This window comes from Centroberyx affinis, unplaced genomic scaffold (assembly GCF_046629955.1).
Source record: "Centroberyx affinis isolate AG114_WGS23_722 - 3 ecotype Tasmania unplaced genomic scaffold, CSIRO-AGI_Caff_v1 ptg002180l_1, whole genome shotgun sequence".
Lineage (NCBI taxonomy): Eukaryota > Metazoa > Chordata > Actinopteri > Beryciformes > Berycidae > Centroberyx > Centroberyx affinis.
Window position 1 is genome coordinate 13,561 of NW_027280488.1, and position 24,491 is coordinate 38,051.

General features: G+C 42.0%; 1 protein-coding gene across 2 annotated transcripts; it reads left to right on the top strand.

Annotated features, from left to right (window-relative positions):
- The first annotated feature begins 2,087 nt into the window (after positions 1 to 2,087).
- Positions 2,088 to 9,151, top strand: LOC139654974 (intermediate filament protein ON3-like). Of its 2 annotated transcripts, none has more exons than XM_071532260.1 (8): positions 2,088 to 2,620; positions 4,615 to 4,823; positions 5,918 to 5,978; positions 6,144 to 6,239; positions 6,710 to 6,874; positions 7,144 to 7,269; positions 7,542 to 7,810; positions 8,264 to 9,151. In XM_071532260.1, exons 1-8 carry the CDS (start codon positions 2,204 to 2,206, stop codon positions 8,496 to 8,498), a joined length of 1,578 nt encoding a protein of 525 aa, XP_071388361.1. In that variant the 5' UTR covers positions 2,088 to 2,203; the 3' UTR covers positions 8,499 to 9,151. The 2 variants fall into 2 exon arrangements, with proteins under 2 accessions (XP_071388361.1, XP_071388360.1); XM_071532259.1 differs by having other exon boundaries at positions 7,542 to 7,806; positions 8,203 to 9,151.
- Positions 9,152 to 24,491: the final 15,340 nt, after the last annotated feature.

Consider the following 24,491-nt stretch of genomic DNA (forward strand, 5'->3'; position numbering starts at 1 on the left):
TTGACTCTTATTTCTGTACGTTTCCATGACGATCACGAGGCCAAGGGAGCCACTGGCGGGAAAAAAAGGTTGGGTAGATGGAGGGAAGAGGGAATGGAGGGGGGGTGGGGGGGGGGGGGGGGGGACTGGTAGTGCCAAGGCTCATGAGTCATCCTGGGTTAGCGATCGGAGGAGGGAATGAATGAGGGAGGGGAGGCAGGAACGGAGGGCGGGTAACTGGAAGGAGGTGAAGGTTGCACCACTGTGCCGCTGTTATATTATGGTGAGAAACATGATAAAGGTAAAAGTAGACCATGGGCAGGAGTGATAGGAGCGATAGTAGCTCGCTTATCAGTGTGGTGTAATAATTGATTATCATTTTATCATTTTAATTGTGTTATAATTTCTATGCAGGTGTAAATACACAGTGAGTTTGGAATGGGCATCACCGCATGACTTTTGAATACTGGATTGGTGTGTGTTCAACCCAGTATTACAGTAACACAGTGACTGGTGAATTGCATTGTGGTTTTTATTTATATAGAGCAGTAAAGTGTGTCATGTCACATATGACCACAATACACTTTGTCACCTGGGTTCATTGTTTTTAAAATTCTCAGGCACGCTTAGCATTCACCTAACGCACCGCCTGTAGGGCAGTAATGACAGCCAGCAGGTTAGTGCTGTTCACCAGGTTTGCAGATACAGACATACAGTGTGACAGAGTGTTACATTCAGATCAGGCCTGGGGGGTTACCTCCAGGTTACCTGCATCCAAAGCAGCCAAAGATCCTGAAGCATCTCCTGTTGTAATAATAGTTGCATTCCTGTATTAAAGCTAGTTGTAAATGGGAAATATAGTGAGAAAACAGGCAATATAGACATGATATCACTATTGAATGTGGTTGAAGGTGCTTCTCTGAATCAGAATAAGTTTACTGTGCAGTGTTTGTCCTGGCGACTTTGCAGGTTTCACAGTGTATACTGACACAAACAGCACAATGACCCATTACTTGTGTACATATCCAGCTGCATCCCCACATGTATCACCCTTCATATGATCTGGTTGAAGGAGACAAACCGAAGTCAAACTCCATCGCTGGAAGCTACAGCTACTATCATACTTGTTGGATGGAGTTTGTGTTGCAGTCAAACCTGTCCTGCTGTGTATTTGAATATGTAAACCAGCTGAGGGAGGTTGGCCTGTTGGACTGGATGACGAATTGAAGTTGAAGAAATTAGTTTGCACGGAGCTAATCAAGTTTTGTGATGTCGGGGGGGAAACAAATAACTTACAGCCTCTGTTCGTTTCACATCGTCAAAGAGCTTAAAGTGAATTCAAGTTTAATTGACTGTGTCAAGCATCTAAAAATTATTATTATTAACAGAGCAGCAAAGCAGAACAGGGCCTGATGTGAAGCTTAGCTACATTTACTACAGTCAATTCAAAACCAACTGGGATCACACTCTTTATTCCCCCCTCCAGCACACACACACCTCTATCACTGAGTTATTGAACACACCCTGACTTAGTGTTGTAAAACATGGAGGCATTGATTTTCCTGATATTCCTGATAGAGAAACTTCTGCAAATGCATCACCCACCCACACACCCACTCCAGACCCTTTTTTTTTTTTTTACCATTGCTCCCCCTGCACATTATTTTTCTGTCTTTGACCCAACAGCTTACAATGAACTCCAGACAACATGAACATTCAACATGCCGACTCATGGCTATGGCCTGCTTAAGTACTTTCACATGGAGAGAGAGTGTGAGGAGAAAGAAAGAAAGAAAGAACAAAAGAAAGAAAGGAAGAAAGAAAAAAAGAAAGAGAAATGGAATGGAAGACTGGAATACAAGCTCTCCCCAACAATCCAGACAAAGAGCAAGTTTTCTCTCTGACAGTAAAGAAAGTCCTCTAAAAAGGCCAGGTACTGGGTTGGGAGTGGTTGGACAATGTGTCATACAGACCAGAAGTGTTGTGTTACAGCCCCACCTCCCTCTCCCCTTCACCCAGAGCTGCAGCCAATCGCGGCTTGCCACAGTCCCCTCCCACAGCAACAGGCGCTTTAAAACTCTTCAGTAGCTTCTGCTCTGCCTATCCACTCCGGTCTCTCCCCTCAGCCGGCCTGCCTTTGCCTCTGCCTCGCCTGCCGAACCTGTTGGTCTGATCTCCCCAGACTCCAATACAACCCCCAAAAGAAACTACTCCAGATTTCAGAATGTCAAAGAGGACCACCAGCTACTCCATCAAGTCCTCCACTTCCGGAGTGGTCCCCAGGAACTTCAGCAGCAGGTCTTACTCCGGAGCCCCTATCGGCGCCCGCCAGAGCTTCACCGTCCAGAGCTCCTATGGAGGAGGCAGCAGGGCCATGGGAGGTGGCCTCGGAGGTGGGAGCTACATCTCCAGCTCCTCTGCCTATGGAGGTGGCTACGGCCTGGGCATGGGAATGAGTGGAGGCCTGGGCATGGGCATGGGCTCCGGAGGAGGTGTGGCCCCTATCACCGCTGTGTCTGTGAACAAGAGCCTGCTGGCCCCCCTGAACCTGGAGATCGACCCCAACATCCAGGCCGTCCGCACCCAGGAGAAGGAACAGATCAAGAGCCTCAACAACCGCTTCGCCTCCTTTATTGACAAGGTAAACACTTGGAAAGTCACATAGGTTGGATGTCTGTGTGTGTGAATGTGTGTGTATCTGCACCATTCGAGGTTGCCAAGGCACCGCACTTTGCCTTGTGCTTGTAAAACCTACAGAAAATGTGATAGGAGGGTGGAAAATCGGTGGGCGTGTATTCAGTGCAGTGATACTGTTATTTAATAGTCGATAGAGCTGATTGAAAAGTTCCATATGTTTGCCACATGTGCTGTAATGCTGATACGCTCACTTTGGCTGCGAGTTGATTTATTCTCTGCTTTTTCGTCACCTCCCACTAACGCAGCCAAGGCAGAGAAGATAAATGTGTTTGTAGCTCCAAGTTGGGGTTAGGCTTTCTATCTTATGGTTTTGGCACTCCTTTTATAGTGATGAAAAACAGGCATGCGGGACAGAGAGAGAGGGAGAGAGAGAGAGAGAGAGAGAGAGAGAGAGAGAGAGAGAAGGGTGTGTCATGGTGGAGCATAGAGGTTGTGATATGAGTTACCTTGGGAATGGTCCCTCCCTTAGCTGGGGTGTGGCTCTTTATACTGCCCCGATGGACACACAATCACCCCACCCCCCACTCACCCACACACACACACACACATTTCACATTATTCGCTAACTGGCAATACGTGTACTTTTTGTTACACTGACACAGTTACAAGTTCCCAGGGGAAGTGAATACTGGAGTAGCAGGCTGACTTTTGTACTTAGACCTTTTTGTTTTTTCATCTGCATTCGATTACGGCATTTCCTTACTGCGATAGGCTGATTTCACACACAAAGGTGCATCTGTCTCCCATGGCCTCGGCAGTGGGTTAATATTTAAAAAGGCCAGCTGGTTTCATGTTCTGGTCGATGCCAGTCGACTGGCCACGTAACAACTCTCCTTCTCCCTTCGCCAGGATTACAAAAAAAGGATTATCTGGGCATTTTTTTCATCACTTTGCAAACCCCCCCCCCATCATCTGCTTTTTGCGTGATAACAGTCTGTTCGTAGGCACCTAATTATCTGTCAGTTGTTTACTCGGGCTCAGCTGAGGCATGTTAAGAGGCTCTTCTTCACATCTCACCTGTGAACTGGAATGTGTTTGGGGAGCAAGGTACACCGACCAAGAGTCACATATCTGTTTTCACACCCTATTATTACTGTCCACAAATATGTGATCCGTGCTCCTCCTTCTCCTCCCATCTCCACCTCTTCTCTCCCCTTCCCTGCTTTCCCCCTCCCCTCCCCTCCCCTCCCCTCCCTCCCTCTCTGCCCACATCATTATCCTCCCCCTCAGCTTACTCCCCCTGCACTCTTCTGTCTCCCTCCTCACACCTAGAATACAGTTAAATATTTACCTTTCTTGCATCTGCATGCAAATGTTGCCCAGTTTCATCCAAAAACAGGAAGACAGGCAGGAGAAGGGTTAACTACCTACCACCAGCTTTTTCCAACCTCATCTTCCTCTCCCTCGCCCCCCCCCCCCCCCCTCTCTCTACCTCCTGTCCTGTCAGGATGCACGTACGTCAGGCCTTCCTTTGGAAAAACCACAGCCAGCCTGGAAAACACAGCCAGCAGCTGCTTACATAGCCCCAAAGATAGATTAGAACAATAAACCCTGGAGATTGTGAATAGTGGGCATGGCCAGGCTTTGCATTTGATTGATTATGAGGATGTTGTCCCAGAGGCAATGCTATTATGTCAGAGCAGAGCAGGCTGCAGTTACATTACACTCTTAAATGGAGTCTCATCTTTAATAATGGCTGACAGAAAGATAATTCAATAGTTCATAACTGATGGATGACAACGGCTGGCATATCTTATGCTAGATAAAATAGGTACAAATGATTGTCCCTTGTCACGATAAAGATTTTCTGTTTGTTTGCTCGGCGATTGATTGATTGAAGTTCAAACCATTCATTCATTCATTCATTCATTCATTCATTCAATAATATAACGTCACCCGCATTCTTTTCTTTTCTCCTCCTGCTTCTCTACACACCAGGTCCGCTTCTTGGAGCAACAGAACAAAATGCTGGAGACCAAGTGGAACCTGCTGCAGGGACAGACCACCACCCGCTCCAACATCGACGGCATGTTCGAGGCCTACATCGCCAACCTGCGCAGACAGCTGGACGGGCTCGGCAACGACAAGATGAAGCTGGAGGCCGACCTGCACAACATGCAGGGCCTGGTGGAGGACTTCAAGAACAAGTGAGTGTGGGAGGGGCAAGGAGGACTGATAATTAGCTGTTTAGGTGGCATCAGGCCTGTTCAGACCTATTAAGATACAGGGGGCCTATTAAGGATAAATAGGGGTTTAGGAATCCAAAGGGCCTATTTAGGACACATATGGTCTGTTTAGGATACAAAGAACCTATTTAAGGCCAGAAAGGAGGGAGGAAGTGAGAGAATGGTTGGAGTAGGAAAAGATGGAAAGGATAGATAAGGCTGGAGTAGGAAGAGATGGAAAGGATAGATAAGGTTTTGAAGATATATATACACAGGAATTGGTTCAATTGGTTCATCTAGTGAGTGTGGAAAGTGGAATAGAAGATGGGAGTAATGGATCGGAGAAGGATCAGCTATGGAAGGGAGGTCCAAGGTACAGTGACTTTGAGAAACTCCACTGTTATGCTGTTGTCAAATCAATCACAATGGTTATTTCCTGGATTCATTTTCAGTAATAACTGAAGTTCCAGGGAAACACAAGAACAACTTCTGAAATGACTGAATTCCAGTCAGTCCGGGTCACTGGACGAGCCATACACTGAGATAATCTCTTTGTGGGCTACTCCCTACATCTGTCCATTGTCTTACCTCATTCGATCTCCAGGGAATTACAGCACTGAACAGGCATGTCCTGAAAACCCATTACGCTACATATGACTGGGGGTGAAAATCATTTACATGACCGAGTTGGATATCTGTCAGCAAAGCCGTTGACACCCGTGCAGAACAAGACATAAGCACGATCGCATGCAGCCACACACATATACATCCATGCACACACAAACACACACATGCACAAATAACAGTGCCGTACGTATCTGTGTATCAGCTGAAGTCAGAGGAGCCCTGGGGGAAAAATATCAGGAACACCGCTCATGCTTGGCCCGGAGTCAACAATCATTGTATAAGGCAAATGTCCCAAAGGAGATAGAGAGCGAGGGATGGATTACTTACGCCTCCTAGTGTTAGCTGGACATATAAACTCTCCAAACTGCACAGGAACATGATGTACTTAGAGTTCTGGCAGTGCATAAGTTCTGAATACGCAAAAATCTAACTTTTTTTTCTCCTTTCAGGTACGAGGATGAAATCAACAAGCGTACTGAGTGTGAAAATGACTTTGTGCTCATCAAGAAGGTCAGCATCAAGATTTATCGAACTTTTCTTTGAGTTGTTCTACAAATTTGATACCCTCACTGTATTTTCCTTTAGCATTTTGGCATTTATTTCATCAAGAAGAAGTTAATATAAGTCGGTTCTTTGTGCTGTCCTGTTCCAACTGTTTGATTTTGTGTGCTTCAGGACGTTGACGAGGCCTACATGAATAAGGTTGAGCTGGAGGCCAAGCTGGAGAGCCTGACAGACGAGATCAACTTCCTCAGGCAGATCTACGAGGAGGTATGGAATCCACTGCATTATATGCTTCCTTCTTCCCTTCTCGGTCAGAAAGCCCCAATCGTCTTGAGCATGCTGCTCACTCTTTGGAGAAAGTAATCCTTACGAGTTAGATTGTGAAATGATAGCAACTGCAAGTTAGAAGTTTATCGTATTAACCATAAACAGATGTGCTCTCGTTGCTTTCATCAACATTTTTTTGTTATTTTTTTAGGTAGCTGTCTTTTTTCAGTCATGGCATAGTTATGATTTTTGCGGTTTTATTTTGGAATGGATTGTTCCCTCGCTGTGTTTATGGCTTTTCCTGACATCTGTTTAGCATCTTGACTTGCGTCTTGCGCCATTTCTAGTGAATTAGCTGGATGGTTTATCTCGTCGTGGTGCGGTTTGAATGGACAGCATTGCAAAGGCCTCTTCAGAATTTGTTTCTGCCAAGTGTTTAATCTCTCTCTCTTTCGTTCTTACTTCTTCAGGAACTGCGTGAGCTCCAGAGCCAGATCAAGGACACATCAGTCATTGTGGAGATGGACAACAGCCGCAACCTGGACATGGACTCCATCGTGGCTGAAGTGCGCGCTCAGTATGAGGACATCGCCAACCGCAGCCGCGCCGAGGCTGAGACGTGGTACAAGAGCAAGGTGATGAAGGATTCTCTTGCACTTGTCTTGTCATGCTCAGGTTTCAGTTGAGGTTTTTAAACCATAGTTTTGTAGTTTTAATTCTTCTTACATTTGGAATGGTAAAATGTGTATACTCCAACTATATGATGCACCGTTTATCTTGAGCATGAACCATGGATCCAATCAACTCTTGAACATAGGCCTCAGTAATAACATTCATCAGTCAGTACACAAGTTCAAGAGGCTTTCAAATGAGTAATCCTGATGTTTTCCTGATGCTCATTTAGTACGAGGAGATGCAGACATCTGCCACCAGATACGGAGATGACCTGAGGAGCACCAAGACAGAGATCGCAGACCTGAACCGCATGATCCAGAGACTGACATCAGAGATTGATGCCGTCAAGGGACAGGTATGTGGAAGAAACACATTAGGTATCTTATCAAACCTTTGGTATCATGGTTCAACATTTTGATCCAGGCAGCTAAAATTGAACAGATAACTGTTGTTATCTGTCAAACACGTGATATTAGTGTTTGACTCTTAATCTTAGACAACATTCCAAGTTGAACAAATGTATAGCGATATTTAACAGTTTATACAAGACATTCCGTCAGTAGGCCCAACACTCATTCATTTCATGATCAAGAGTGTGGACTTAGCTTTTTCTCTATCTTCCCTCAGCGTGCCAACCTGGAGGCCCAGATCGCCGAGGCTGAGGAGCGTGGTGAGCTGGCTGTGAGGGACGCTAGGCTCCGCATCAAGGACCTGGAGGACGCCCTGCAGAGAGCCAAGCAGGACATGGCCCGCCAGATCAGAGAGTACCAGGACCTGATGAACGTCAAGCTGGCCCTGGATATTGAGATCGCCACCTACAGGAAACTGCTGGAGGGAGAGGAGGACAGGCTGGCAAACGGCATCAAGGCTATCAACATCTCCCAACAGAGCAGTAAGTAAACTCTTCTGTGCCCTGTCCTTGTGCTAGAACTGGAAAGGAAACACTCTCAATCGACTGGATTCTGTTACATTCTTCGTACTTGAGAGTATACCATGATGAAGTTGGATGCGTGCAGATAATCATCAGAAAAACATCACAGTAGTTATACCAAACTTCTGTCATTTGCTTTAGAGGTACATCAAATATTCCTGTCAAGTTCTTTAGAAATCAAGTCCATAGAAAAAAGAACAGATTCCCACACAGACAAAATTACCTCTGCCTTGGTTTATTTGTGACATTTCAGTCACCCGGCCTTTCTTAAGACGTACGTTCCTTACAAATTCAATTCAATTTTAATAGATTCCATACATTTAACCATGTCCTCTCCAACCTCCCCTCTCCCAACAGCAAGCTACAGTGGCTTCCCTATGGAGAGCGTGAAGAGCAGCTACTCCAGCGGCTACTCCAGTGGTTTCAGCGGCGGATACGGCAGCGGCGGCGGATACGGCAGTGGCGGCGGATACGGCAGCGGCAGCAGCAGCTACGGCGGCGGCGCCGGCAGCTACGGCTTCAGCACCGGCAGCACTGGCGGCTACGGCGGCAGCAGCATCACCACCCAGACCAAGAAGAACGTGGTTATCAAGATGATCGAGACCAAGGACGGCAAAGTGGTGTCTGAGTCCTCCGAGGTGGTTGAGGATTGAGCAGTTCAGTTTCAAGGTTTAGCTACCTGTCTGCTATGATCTCCTCTGCCTGTCTGGTAGTTCTATACTCACAGTTCACTCCCCAACTCTCATGTAATAAGCAAATCTGAAGTAAAATGCTTGCCAGCCACTCTCCGATAGACCTTAAAGGTGTTTTCTAGTGAAGCAATAAACAATTCTAACTCTACCAAAGATCTGAAAGGGACCAAAGAATCTATTTTGTCAGTCATATTTTGTATGTCTGAGGTCTGACTGTTTGTCTGTCTGTTTTGAAACAGTTGTTTGAATTCCTGTTTCATAAAGTGACAAATATTCAACGGGCAAATTGCAACTATGAAAAAAAGAAAAATATAACATTCCCTCCAAATCTATGCAACATCTATTCCACACTCGAAGGGCTATTCCCTTGAAAAATCTGTTGCATGAAATGGACAAAGTGGTATTGTCAAAGGAATGTGAATGTACTGAAACAGTGCTTCAGTGTTTTTGGTCAACTAATGTCTTAAAAATGCCTGCTACAGTAGGTAGTGCATGTCTTCCCTGTGTGTGTCCTGTAACTGTAACTGTTCGACCCCTTAGGAGGCTGCCCACATCATACTGTTGTCCTGAGGTGCTGTTTTTGCTACCAAACCAAATAAAATGTGTTTACTGAAAAAAAATGTTCTTCGCTGTATTTGTTTTTAGCTCTGAATGCATCACTGACAAAAAGAAAAGAAAGAAAGAAGGAACAAAGGGATGGAGTTTGGGAGGGAGGGATGAATGAATGAATTTTTTTTTATATCTCCTAAACAGAGTAAAGTGAATTTTGAAAGCCAGAAATCTACAAATAGAAAGTAACAATTTACACCATGGTATGACCGTATCAACCCCCACAGATATACTATGATCTGTTTGTGCTATGAGGCAGGAAGAAATATTGATAAATGCACCTTTAACAGTTAACAAATAGGTGTTATTGAGCAAGGCACTTAGCCTTAGTGTGGGTGTAGTGGTTTTGCTGGGTAGCTCCCAGGAGTGTGAAAAATAGCATGCAGTCTCAATGAACACACACACACACACACACACACACACACACACACACACACACACACACACAAATCTACTCTGGACCACTTCAGATGGAATTGTATGGAGACACATAATATAAAAAAATATATATACAGTATATATATATGTACAGTATATATATATATGTACATATATACATATACATATACACACACACACACACGCACACATACACATGTATATATGTATGTATATAAAGTTCATTATCTTCAGCTACTTACCACCAGGTGGCACTATCTCACCATGAGAACAGAGTCCATATGTTATCCTGCAGAGGGAGCGCTTGTACTGTAGCAGTGAGGGTTCATACTCATGAGTTATTTACTCCACTGTTAATGTAAACCCTGTGTGTGCCTGGGATCCCTAAGATGTACAGAGCATATTGCTGGTAGGTCCAACAGGGCAAGTGTAACACTGAGATTTACTGAGCCTGTACCAGATTTTATTTCCTGCAATGAAAACACAATGGCACAGTGTTTTTGGAATCACAGTGAGACATCATGATTACAATGTATTTGTGTGTGTGTGTGTGTGTGTGTGTGTATGTGTGTGTGTGTGTGTGTGTGTGCATGTGCGCATGTGCGCACGCTTGTTAGTTTACTGGCTCAAATGTGTCCACTTAGCTTCTCAGGAAATGAGTACTAATCTAAAGTGGAGTCACTGACCAGGTTATAGGTGATTTAAAAAGCATATGGTATAATTGTTCATGGTCCCAGCACAAATGATTACCCTTTAATGAGGAATACCCTTGAAGATGGGGCAGCCTAACAGCCTTTCAGGAAGTGGAGGGAGCAACCTGAGCTAACATATATTTTATGCTTTCCCATAGGGAGGCAGTATTGTGTCGTTAAGTCTCACAAACATCCCCATTTTAAATGATGTACTTGATGTACTCACATACACACTACACAAGGACAGCTCAAAAATGAAGAATTCCAAAATGAATTTGAAAAAAAGGAGCCCAACTCTTGCATAATTGATGGAACAAAATTATGAAATTAAGGAATATGGATAGCAGTTCATTTAAATCCTTGGATTAGGAGTTAGGAATGGAACTATCTTCCTAAACCTTGTCTGAAGTTAAAGAACATTGCATTCAAGCTTCTTTAAGCATGAATGCAATTTCACTAATGAAGTTTCACTGGTATCACTAGTTTCACCATTCAGCGTAGCGTCTGTCCTTTACCTTGAGAGGTTTTCGTCAGACGCAGACCTGGATCAAATAGTACGTGCAAATACGTCTGAAGGATTGTTTTACCATCTTTTCAGTATGCAATGCGTGGGATTTACCACGACAAAACTACTCAGATCCTGACAGATAAAGTGCTAATTACAGCAAAGAACACTTCATTCATTCATTCATTTTCTTTACCAGTTTATTCCTATTCAGGGTCATGGGCCTGTCCCAGCATGCATTGGGCAGAAGGCAGGGAAACACCCTGGACTGGTCGCCAGTCCAACATAGGGCATAAAGAATACTTCAACTTCAACAAAAGTATATGTAAATACTAATTTACCCAGAATATGGTCAGAAGCACAATACCTAATGCATCATACCCTTATCCTAGAGATTAACACTCACTCTTTTATCTTGTGTGTTCTTTGGTTTACCTCATTCTGCCACACTGTAACACATACTGCATGTTGTATCATGATCTCTCTATCTCTCTCTCTCTCTCTCTCTCTCTCTCTCTCTCTCTGCCATTCTCTGGCATAAGAAATATGATCCACTGATCAGTGTGATTAGGCTAGAGGTGGACTGGTGCATAGCAATTAAAATTGTGGATAATAACAATGTTTTTATAATCTTAAATGTTTACACTCCTTATGAATGTTACCGAAATGAGGATGAATATCTTAACAGGCTCGCATTTATAAGTACTTTTATTAAAGAAAATGCATATACATGTATATTTGTTGTGGGTGATATGAACGCTGATATTTCAGATAATAACTCCCTGTTTGGTCAACACTTAATTCAATTTTGTCAAGATAGCAAGCTGGTTCTTTCCAGCAAAGTGTTGTTGCCAGTAGAAAGTTACACATATATCAGTGAATCATGGCATACAACATCTTGGCTGGATCACTGTATATGCACAGCTGATGCTCATGATTGTTTAGAGAGTGTTGAGATCCTGTATGGTATGGCCACAACAGATCACATACCTGTTGCTATGATATTAAATGTTGAGAGTCTACCTGAGTTCATCAGTTATGATAACCATGAACAAAGTGGGAAATTAGATTGGTCTAGGTTTACAGAAGATGACTTCTGGCATTACAATTCACTGACTGATAAGAGCCTAAGTAATATTGATATACCACTTGATGCTATTCTGTGTGGCAACATTAACTGTAAGAAACAAAACCACAATAATGATCTATGTAAAATGTATGATCAAATTGTGAATTGTCTAAATGATGGCAGTAAATCATTCTGCCAAAAAAGGTCTAAACAACATAATCTCAGGCCAGGATGGAATGAATATTTGTCTTAACTCCATTTAGAGGCCAAAGAAGCCATTAAAAACTGGGTTTTATCAGGAAAAGCTACGCATGGCCCAGAGTGTGAAAACAAGAAACACACAAATGCTAGACTAAAAAAACCTGTATGCTTTATTAAAAGAAATGAGCAGGCCATGAGGGCAAACTCCATGGCCAAAAAGCTTCAGCAGAATAATGTTTATGAATTCTGGAAAGAAGTTAAGATTATCAATAAAAGTAAGATGCGCTTGCCATGTAGTATTGATGGGGTTACTGGGTCTAAAAATATTGCTGAACTGTGGAGGAAACATTATAGGGATATTTTTAACTGTGTTAAGAAAAATGTGAATTTAATGTTGGTGATGCCTCTAACAATGATGGTGTGGTGATTAGACCTGATGAAGTGTGCTATGCCATTGAGAAATTGGCAGTGAACAAAGCATGTGGTCTTGACCAAATAACAGCAGAACATCTGAAATATGCTAGCCATAGGATTTCAGTGTTACTTGCCATGTGTTTCTCTGGATTGTTCATGCATGGCATACTACCTGACTCTATTTTGTCTGTCTTATTAGTGCCAGTTGTCAAAGACAAAACTGGTAAAATATCCAGCATAAAAAATTACAGACCAATTGCCCTGGCTAGCATACTTTCCAAAGTATTAGAAAGAATTCAAGGCTTCAAGAATACATAATAACCACTGACAATCAATTTGGTTTTAAAAATAAACACGGCACAGATTTGTGTATATATGCACTGAAGGAAGTTGTTAGTAAGTATAGAAGACATAACACTACAATATTTATGTGTTTCCTTGATGCGTCCAAAGCATTTGACCAAATTAATCATGGTAAATTTTTTGTTAAACTACAAGAGCGAGGGGTCCCTCCATATTTGATAAGGATCTTGCATTTTTGGTATTCGCATCAAACCATGCAAGCTAGATGGGGTAAGAGTATATCTGCACCCTTCCTAGTGACCAATGGGGTCCGACAAGGTGGAATACGGTCACCTGTTCTTTTCAACCTTTATATGGATGATCTTTCTAAAAAGCTAAAAGAGTGTAAGACTGGATGTATAGCGGGGAATAGTCTTATTAACCATCTGGTGTACGCTGATGACTTAGTCGTCCTGTCTCCTTATAGTGCTGGCTTACAACAACTGCTCAGAGTCTGCTCAAGTTATGGTGCGCAGTATGACATTAAATTTAACTCTAAAAAGAGTGTTGTTATGATTGCTAAAACCAAGGAGGATCAGAAGCAACATTTTTCTACATTCTTTATGGCAGACCAAGCACTAAATGTGGTGAACAAAGTAAGATATCTGGGTCATATCATCAGGAATGATTTATGTGATGACAATGATGTGCAGCGCCAGCGTTGCAAACTGTATGCACAAGCCAATATGCTAGCACGCAAATTTCATATGTGTATAGATGATGTTAAAACAGCTCTTTTTAAAGCCTACTGTACTCCACTCTATACAGCCCACCTGTGGTGCCGTTATAGTAAAGCAAAAATGAGAAAGCTTCAGGTGGCATATAATGATGCATTCAGAATCTTGCTTAAGCTCCCAAGATGGACAAGTGCAAGTCTTATGTTTGTGACTAGCAATGTCCCCACCTTCCATGCTGTGTTGAGGAATTTCATGTATAAATTTATGTGTCGGCTAATTGAGTCAAAAAATGTAATCATAATGGCTTTAACTGAGCCAAAAAGTGACACAAGGTATTCCTCTTGTTTCTGGAAACATTGGAACAAATGTCTGTATGTGTTTTAATCACTTGTGAGCTGCCGTGATCTTGTACATATTTCTGTGCTGTCTTGTCCTTGTAGTTTACTTTTTATTTCTCTTTCCTTGCTGATATGGACCTATGTGTCTGAAATAAAGTTGAATTGAATTGAATTGAAATCTCTCTCTCTCTCCCTCCTAATTTGAAGCGTTTCCCATACTCCTTACAGCAACTGGAGTTTTGCATATCCAGTCTCAGGGGCGGCGGCCAAGACGCTGCATCCTCATGCTCAAGTATGCATGTGAGCGCAAATAGCAGGAGAGCAAAGCAGGCTTTGGTTTGTGGTTACAGCAGGTGACAGGTGTTACCTGAGCAACAGGTGATGACTGACAGAACCCTATAGCAAAGTTCATCCTTTTCTTGGGGCAATAGCTAGCTGGTGCATCGCTGTGCAAATCTGACAACTCCTACCCCCGCTGCCTCAGTTCAGGTGATGAATAAAAGGTCAAATGTGATAAGCGCTCTCACTTTTAATCCCTCAGGCCATGATCGAGGCATTATGATCATTTTCAGAACATGCACATTTCAGCAGAAACTTGTATGACATTTTCTGGGCCTCGTTTTAATTGGTGAATTTCAACACCTCAAAAACAAGCTGCAAGTTTGTTTTTGAGGTGTTGAGATAATCCGGTGTACCAGGAGATGGCCTTGGCCTTATTTTCCTAGTATGTGCCATAATGCCGATTGATTGTGTTGAAAATTTGTCTTTACATGTTGTAATTGCTGGAACACCCACATCCAAATTCATTTGTATTAATAAATTCACAATCAACTATAAATATTTCTCACTTTTCGTAAGCGTGGTTGATTGTATCAATGTGAATATAACTAATAGTTTGTCACCCAGCGCTTTTCTGAAAAGTTGAACATTTCTCAACTTTTGAAAGCGCTTCACTCTAATGAAAAAAACGCCGACTGCAGCGCTTTTCGGGAGCGGCTGCCTTTTGTGCGCCTTGTGGCTGCTTCCGGTTACTTTTAATGAGAAAAGGGCACTGGCAGTTGGGGAAAAAACGATATGTGTGAACGCAGCCTTAGAGCACTGAGAAATGGCTGAATTTGTTTGGAGATGTGTTCAGGACAAGGGCGTAACTTTGGTTTGAGAAGTGGGGGGGACACAATAAAATGGGAAGTCTGGGGGTACTCCCCCAGAAAAAAATTTGCAATTTGAATCCCATTTCCTGCATTTCTACATACATTTAGGAACTATGGTAACCAATACAAAATCCGGGAAATAATTAAGTTGGTCATCATGGTAACTTCTGCCAGAATAGTACTAAATATGCACAAGAAAAACTGTCTTACTTTCTGTATTGTTTAACCCACAACTTTACTGAACTTCACATGTTGAGTTATTAATTATGGATATACTGTATATATATATATTTTGAAGAATGGGACTGACAGATCTATGGTACATTATTGTGGCACTATCGATAGATAATGTGTCATTTGCAACTTCAATCACAACAAACATGTACAAAATGTATCAAAGAATATGAAACTTTTTTTTTAGAAGTTTTTTAGAAGTCACACACTGTCAATACTATAAGAGCACTGCCAATGAATGTGTTAGTTTTTTTATGTAAGTCTAGTGTGTAGTTATCTTTATTATGCACGCCGCGGCGTAGCCCGTTTTAATATAAGTGCTGACTCCGCCCACCCGGGCCAGTTTCGGCGTACACCGGTAGCAATTACAAGTGGACCCTATCCTACAGTCCCTGCTGTTGTCGCCAGGGGACCCCCCTGGCGACAATTACGCCCCAGGTTCAGGACCGATGATAAGGACTTCTGTCTTGTCAGAGTTTAGCTGTAAGAAGTTCTGGGACATTCAATCTTTGACATCAGCTAAGCAGTCATGTTGTGTAGCCAACTTACTGAGGTCACTGGGTTTGACTGAAAGGTACAACTGTGTATCATCTGCACAGCAATGAAAAGATATGTTATGATGACTAATAATATGGCCTAGGGGGAGCATATACAGAGAAGAGTACTGGTCCAAGAATTGATCCTTGAGGTACACCACATGTAATTACAGAAGCTGACGAGATAAAATCACCAATTCAAACAGCCAATTTACGATTAGACAAGTAGGAAGAGAACCAGTCCAGGGCAGTCCCAGAAATACCAACCCACTGAGACAATATAGAATGACATGTTCAGTGGTATCAAAGGCTGTCTAAGGTCAATAATACCAACACAGAACAGTCTCCAGTAACAGCAGCCATCAATAAATTGTTAGTTACCCTGAGAAGGGCGGTTTCAGTGCTATGCAACTGACCAGACTGAAATTTATCAAAAGCATTGTTACTATTCAACAACTTTAAACCTGCAATAAGCGATTTCAGACCCTGTAACCAATCCTGATGTTGCTACGTGGAGATTTCCGTGAGACGTAATGATATAAACAAATAGCCACACACGCGGGTCAGCTGTGTTGTTGTTTTCACCTCTATCCTAAAGCTTGTTGTTACGTTCGGCCCGAGTCGTAGCTTTTCCTTTTTTTTTTTTTAAACTAGCTCCTCTTCCTCTCTCTCCCCCTCCCTTCCCTGAAAAAACTTGTGGTAATGGCGGAATTGATGAAGCGAGCGAGTAAACATAGTAAAGTTACTACCTACCTCTTCACTTGTCATTATGGGACATGTAATCTTGAGCGGGAGAAAAATCTGGCAAAGCGAGACTGGTAACCGCCAATATCTTTCTTTAGGTACAGTTATTTTAGCCATTAGCCTTTATGCACGGTTTGTCCTAAGGGGCTTCTGTAGTCCAGCAGCTTTGCTGTGTGTGTTTACAAATGTGTTGCGGTTTCTGTCACCCTCTAGTGGTCAGAAAAAATTGCTTAGTGTAGCTTTAAAAGTTGTTCCAAAACCACTTTCTCAAGAATTTTAGAAATAAAAGGTAATTTGGAGATGGGTCTGAAATTGTTTAAGACAGGGATCAAGGCCAGATCTTTTCAACAATTATCAGTCATTATCTACATGCTCTTTTAAGGTTATGAATGTCACCAGAAAACAGTATCAAATGTAATGCACAGATGGTCAGAGACAAAGAGGTCTTTAATGGCAAGATTATTTAAACCCAGACCAAGAGTAAATACTACGTCAAGCTTGTGGCCACGGTTTCTAAGCTATCTGCTACTTGATAGAAGCCCTCTTTAATGGCCATGGGCAAATGGCACAGCAAGTATTAATTATATCTCAGATATAATAAATCATCATGGAGAGCAAAGTAGTTTTGCTAGTCTCCAAATACTGTTGCCCTGCGATGAGCCCTTCTTACTATATGTTAATTTAATAGCCTAGTATCCCCCTGCACAGTTCTTTTTATTATTTGTCTCATTCATTTGGATGCAATGTTTTTGTTTTTATCATGTTTGGTAAATGGAATTGTTGCAATAATGGTTTAAAAAAGTTCAACTTGCCAACTAGCTCACACTAGTTAATAACATATATAATACTGCAATATATGCACATTTCAGGTTATGAATGATCAGAAATTCAGACGTAGGCAGGTCCCATTGCACTCTGAGTGTGTTAAAAGGACGTGTTTTAATCACTTTTTATGCTTGACAGCCCAGGTTGAAAATAACCGTAATTATCCTTTAATGGTTTTAAAACACTGAGCTTTCTTACCATCAAAACAAACCCAGTACTACAACAATTCCACACTATAGGTATCTCCAATGATTCTAACTCTATGCCACATGGGCTTACAGAATGACTACAGTGGTCTGTAAAATATATTTTTATGATAAAGTTGAACCTAACCTAGTGTCAGTCTGAGCAGGTTTATATTATATAATCAAAGGCGTTACAATGGAGGGGCTTCTCAAGTGCAGGTGTGCAGAGGCTCAGTGTTAGTGCAATGTCAGTACATTCATTGTTCTAAATGTCATTTTTCATCAGACTCACCCTACACACTTACTACAGCCTTTACTGGGCTCTTTACTAGGTGCCTGTGGGCAAGGCTTGTCATTAACACCGCCAGCAGAATGCAGGCTCAGGCAAGGCATTGGCGGAACTCGCCAAGCCTGAAACAAGTCCAATTTTAGGGGAAAAAAAGGAAGATGGATTTGGCTCCAGATATTATATAGTTCTTGTTGGAGCCTGTCTTCAGCTTTTTTTTTTTTCTTGGCTGTTGTAAGGAGTGGTAGGAAGAGTAAAAGTGATCAAGGAATGATATATGAGGAAACATTATAAATAAAAATCGAATCTGATCAATTACTTGATCAATTACTACTACATTAAAAAAATATGCAAAATAGCATGAAGACAGTGTGTGTGTGTGTGTGTGTGTGCGTGGGTGTGTGCATTCGTCGGTTTATTTGTGTGTGTGTGTGTGTGTGTGTGTGTGCAAGGGCGGAGGGCGGGAGGCATAAATCAAGTGAAAATAACAGATGCTACATCCAGTGGGTAAAGTTTTGTCATGCTGTCATAGCAGCGCATTGTTTTGCTAACCACCACAGGAATGGGCAACACAACTACAGCGACTCAAACAGGTGCTAATAAACTGACTTCACTTGAAGAGGTGAAGGCAACTCCGCACTGCTAGCATATGGGAGTCGAAATCTGCAGGAAAAGCAGGGACAACAAAAATTCACGCATCTTTGTGATATTAAATCTTTGTCACGAATATTGATTGGCAGCTGACCTGACTGAAGGCCCTGGCCCTTCTAAGCTCTCAAGCGCCTAAAGGCCTGCAGGATCTGGCAGCCTGTTATGGAGGAATGTCAGACAGGAGGTACCAGACATATTCATCACCTGATAGCTGATAGCTCATTCAGGGAAAGTGACTCCAGTGGCATGTAGTTAATTGCACTCAAACCGGTAGTTAATGCCAGTTATTGACCTTTCGGAGCCTTTCTGAAAAGGAATTGCGGTAGATGTGGAATGAGTGTAGCGTGGGTGTGACACGCTAACGACACAGCTAGCATTTTAGGAGATTTCCACACAGTTAGTGTATAATAGTGTGCGCGAGCGAAGACGGAGAGAGCTAGCAAGAGAGAGAGAAAGAGAGAGAGAGAGAGAAATCCAGTGCACTTGTCTTACGCCTACGACATGATTGGAGGTGTGGCTGTACCTTGGGGTGGTTAGCATTCTTTGCTCAGCGCATAGTTGGCCCATTAGTTGCTCCAGGTAACCAAGTCATGGCCTAGCCGTGGGGTGGAGAAGCAGAAAGCGAGACTCACCATAAATCAGTCAAAAAACAAGAAAAGGTGAATGTAAAAATGAGAGAAATATGATGGAAATTGCTGACACCTCATAAAAGCATTATGAGCTGGATATACAGTCGGGTGTGACTAGTTTGAGCTGGTTTATGTTGAAGTTGTGGTGTCGCTTCACACAGTCTCTACAGCATGTGCTTTCCCCCTCGGCAAACTTTTGTTTTTCTATTTTCTAGGCAGGCATACAGACTCTTAATAATCACTTCTTACATAAAGGACACTGAATCTGCACAATCTTACAGTTGTGTCAGATTTATTATGAAAACCTGTCATTCTCAGTGCAGCATCAAGTGTGAACATGCACAGTTATGGCACTTATTCATAATTATTTATGCAGAAAAATTATTGTGAAGGGCAAGTGCACATACAGAAGTGTGGGAACAAACTTCACATTTAAATGGTGTCCTGTACAACATACTTGCAATAATCCAAAACTATTTGAGGTTGTGCCAACTTCTTTTGATACCATCTCAGGATGTTCAACTGACAGGTTTTGATACACTGCTGTTATTATCTCCATTATTTTTGTGACAGGTTGCGGCTGTGGCAGGTTGCAGAGTGCAAAGGATGAATAAAGAAAGAAATTTTATTTTTGCACTTTCACTGTGCATTCAAATGGACTTTCAGGGCCAATGTTAGTCAAAGCTTTTCAGAAAACACCAGTCCAGGTTGTCAAGTTGGAGACAGTTGGGAAGCTTAACTCACAATGAGGTGACTAACCATGGGAAAAGAAGAAATAGTCAGATTTTAATCACCGGTTTCATGTATAATTGTTTCTCTTGGGTGCAGAACACAGGGTGAGTGACTGGGTGGCATAGTGAAGGGTGAGGTGTATGTGGGAACATGCGTATGCCTCCCTACCTAGGATCAGGAATGTGCATGCAGTCAGAGCGTCGATGCTGTTTATGTCATCCTTTTGACATCAACCCAATAAATTCTGCTGTTTAGCCTTTGCCAACAACAACAACAACATACTGAAGCAACAGAAACAGACGTGCAAAGAAAACATTAAGATTGAAACTACTCCCTCACTTGTTAGAGAGAACGTCCCGAAATCAGAAGGTCCCAGGTTTGATCCCCTACGATCCAAAGTGTGCACCCTGCTGAAGTGTCCTTGAGCAAGACACTGAATCCCATCTCTGGGTGACCCTATACTTTGAGCTCCCTGTGGTGGGATGCAGGTGAAAAAAACAAAATTTCCCTCTTGGGATCAATAGGGTAACACAAAACCAAAGACAGGGCACTTGGTTGGCAATGGGAAGTGTGACCTTAGTGTCCTGGTTTCTTTGTTTTCTTTAACTTGAAAATGAAAATTGGTTGTGGTCCTAATCCTGGTGGATCGCAAAATAACCAGAGTAGCAAAATGTTGTTGTTGTTGTTGATGTTTTATGAGCCTGGGTGTTAGGACAAGTTTAGGTTAGGGCAAGTGCCTAGGTCCTAGGGCAAAAAAGTTCTAAAACCCCAATGTAAAGCATCTCCAAGAGGCTGGTGAGCCTGTTGGTTTTGCAGTTTCCCCACTAATAGCAATGTTTGTAACTGAGAGCAGGGAGACTGGGCCATAAAGACTATATATCCCTTACAAAAAAGTAGTCAACTTGAAGTGTATTTTTTAAAGTATACTTAAGTATAAGAAGTGTACTAACTTTGGTAAACTATTAGTTGAGTTGTGTACTAAGGTATATTTGAACTTCTTGTGACTTCATTGGACCACTTTTAAGTTTGAGTATATTAAAGTACATTACATTACATTATGTCATTTAGCAGACGCTTTTGTCCAAAGCAACTTACAATAAGTACATTTCGTCAACAGTAGACAAATATCACAGCCTTCATCAGCTGTACCTTTTGCAAAAAAGAAGCATTAAAAGTAAAAGTACAAGCCTAAGTAGAGTATTCTCAAGTGTACCTTTTCCAAGTACATCAAAGGTAAAAAGTATGCTCTTATGGTTTTTGTTTTAAATAAGCATACTAACAGTGTAGTAAAATAAGGGATGAGTGATGAGTTACTTTGCAGGGGCTTCAGTCTTCCCTCAGGAACTTCCCTGGTTATTTATGGCTGTTCCACCCAACAAGCATCACATGCTAGCTTCTGAAACAATGTTTGTTAACTGTACATGCAGGTGCAGTCATGCCTACATGCACCATCAATGACCTTCACTTGCTGCAAGTGACACAGCTGACAATGTGACACCGAAGCTACTGTGACAATTTCAAGATGCGTCCAACTCACATTAAACCACATTTGATTTCCTCTGATGCAAATAACTACGTTTACAAAATGTCAAGTAATAACGCAAGTGTGTGTGGTCTAAGGTTTCAAAACCAGATTTCCTCAAACATTTCCTTTAGCTGTACCACCCGACCACATGCTCCCAAATTTGAACCAAAGCTGAGTTAGCACAAGTTCTATCTTCTACGAGACAAAGTGCTATTCTCTAAATGTACACACCTTGAAGATGCGACATCAATTACCTTCAGCTATTTCAGGGAGTGACATAATGACAGCCTGGCATTTAAACCCATAAACCATTGCAGCGTACTGATAAAACTTCTGCCAAAGCATACCTAAGTGAATTGTACTCTCTTCTCATGAAAGTTGCTGGAGCAGTACAATCTGTGCAGAAATATGCCCGTAAATGACAGCATGCGGGCCTTCACAGTGAAAGTACTGATCCACTGGTGAAAAAAACCCACAGCCTGCACTGTAGGGCCTTTTCTAAACTTCAGTTTGATCTAATCTGATTCTGCAGCTGCCTGTGAGAAAAAGGATGATGTAACAGCTGAACTGCGAGCAAGTTGTCTCACGCTCGGAGAGTGAACAAGCACATCGAGACTAGTCCCTCCCATGACTTATCTCCGGACTATATCTCATTCATTCTGCAAGGCACCACAAATGTGAATTTCAATACATATTTTCCATGTGTAGGGTGTGAATTCATTAAAAGTCTCACACACTGCCAGGGGATACATGGTGTAGTTCATGATATGGAATTTACTCAACAAAACGCCTGCAGTGGCAGTACTGTACAAACCTGTAAATTCAGTTTTGGTCTTGTTTGTGTTTCTGTTGCTGACATTTCAGGTGAAACTTCACTTCATGCAGAAGGAGTTAAATTGATAATCCATGAGATTTTGATTTTGTGTTTTCTCATTTTGCCTCTATCTTTGTTGCTCAGTGCTCATTGCTGTGGTGTTTCTGCACTGCACTTCCCAGAGATCACCTGTCGATCAAACAGTGTGTCCAGTACTGTGACGTCTTTCTCCTTGGATTTTCTGTTGATGCAGTTTGTCTGTTCAGCCATGGTGGCTATCACTGCTCATGCTAACTACCCAGTTCTTCTGTTTATTCCAAACAAACCGGAAATGTAAAATTTATCACTTCCTGTGCACCAGAGGATTTTTTCCGGTGTTGTGCCAAAATTTGTGTCCCCTAGGGAAATTATCATGGTGGAACACACTTAATAAATGACTAAGTAGACTAATGTAGACCCTGACAACTTCTTTGTAGAATGAATGGACACTCATGGTTTGAGGTCTGATCTCATTATGAGGCAACTAGGTAGGTTACTTTCATTTGATAAAAATTTCATAAAAATTGAAAGGATTTTATCTACTCCCCTGGTGTGAAATTGAGGTGATGACACACCACCAGGGGAAATACTTTTTTTAGGGGAAACAAATTTGGACACAACACTGGGAAAGAGCTACCAGACACTGGGTGTTTAGAGCAGCAAATGTCAAATCTTTCATAAGCTGGGTATAGGTTGAATCACTGTTGTGTTATAGCAATTGGTGATACGGAGTAGCAAAATGGACATTTATTTATATGAAAATGTCATGGATTATTACTTTAACTTCATCGTGGAAACACTTTACAACAGTATTATTCAAGTGTATTATCCATGTACTAAGCTTTGGAAATTTATTACACCTCTAGTACATGCTCATACTCATACTACGTAAGTACTTGATGAAAGTCTCAATAATATTGAATGCACTAAATGTGTAACAACAATGTAGGTGAAAGTGTACAAATGTAATGTGCTAAACTAGGTACTTTGGGCATCCTTCAAATAATGTTAGTTTTGCACTGAATTTTACAGTATTGACAGCTCCCATAGTCCTCTTGTCTACTCAGTCATTCAAACTACTTCTTTTCATGGTTTTATATAATGTGTCATTTACTGCATGTTTCTGTACTTTATCTCTTTATTGCAGTGTGCTGTGTACCTTTAAGCAGGCTGATTTTCCCATTAAGGACAATGTCTTGAATCTTTGAAATTTGCTCAATGCTTTTCCAATGGGCTACCTCTGTCTTAGTGGTAAGGAGTCTGACCTCATTGCTGTCATCAGAGCCTGGATAGCCTCACGTCTTCTGCCATTCAAACTCAGACAGAAAAATTTCTGCCTATAGGGACACCATTCATCAGTCAACGTTGACCAATGGAACACATCATGTTGTACAGCGTGCACATTGTATTTTTTACAAACATGACTTTATAAAAGCCACAATCATTGCAGTTGCAATCATATCAAAAGTCGTTCCATTCTGCCAGAATTGAACGTGAAGAGATCATTGCGCAAATTTAAAAATGAATGATAAAGCCATGTTAGGAAAAACTACCATCTGCATGCTGTTCAACATGATGGATTATGCTAGTCAAGACAGCAGTTTGTCTCTGAGCTGTTGTTAATGGATTTTTGAAAACCATGGGAGCCTATGACTTACAGGAGGTCAGGCAAACCTGCAGTAGAATAGACAGCAACACCTTCTGACTGTGGCAAATACATTGATGGGTTGAGACTTTTCATGGATATTAATGGTTATTGGAAAAAACTAACATTGCACTGGTATTATCCTGTAAGAAGAAGAAAATTCCATGCCAAACACACGGTTATACACGACAAACTACATGTTGCACTTACATGCAACATGCAGACAACCACACACTGTCAGGGTCTGGTTGGTCTCAGCTCTCATTAACAATTGCTTCTTTGATGTTGGTCTCATCAACTATTATTCACACAAGATACATACAAGATATGACTGGTCAGAGGGTAGCAAATGGACACACACACACACACACACACACACACACACTGCGGTGCCACCCTTCCAGTTCAGCTTTGCCTCCGCTGTGCCAGTTAGCCCCTGGGTATGGTAGTGCAGGGTGTGGTTGCACAGGATTAGAATAGCTTCACAGAGCAGCCTTGCCCAGTGAACTGGCACATTCTCACCATGCTGAAAGATGTTACTTGTCCTGCATTCATAGTTTGCTGAAGACACAGCCATTATTTTACACAATATGCGTTGACTGACAGAAAGCATGAATATGCATACATGTAATCAGACACAGATGCAACATGCCGTGTGTAGACTGTTCCATTGGCCATTCTGTATCAGTCTAGAAACTTGAGTATGTGCTGT

Coding starts and splice junctions, on each gene's coding strand:
- LOC139654974 (XM_071532259.1), top strand. CDS start 2,204: ATGTCAAAGAGGACCACCAGCTACTCCATCAAGTCCTCCACTTCCGGA. Junction 2,621..4,614: donor TCGCCTCCTTTATTGACAAG/GTAAACACTTGG, acceptor TCTACACACCAG/GTCCGCTTCTTGGAGCAACA. Junction 7,807..8,202: donor CAACATCTCCCAACAGAGCA/GTAAGTAAACTC, acceptor CTCTCCCAACAG/CAAGCTACAGTGGCTTCCCT.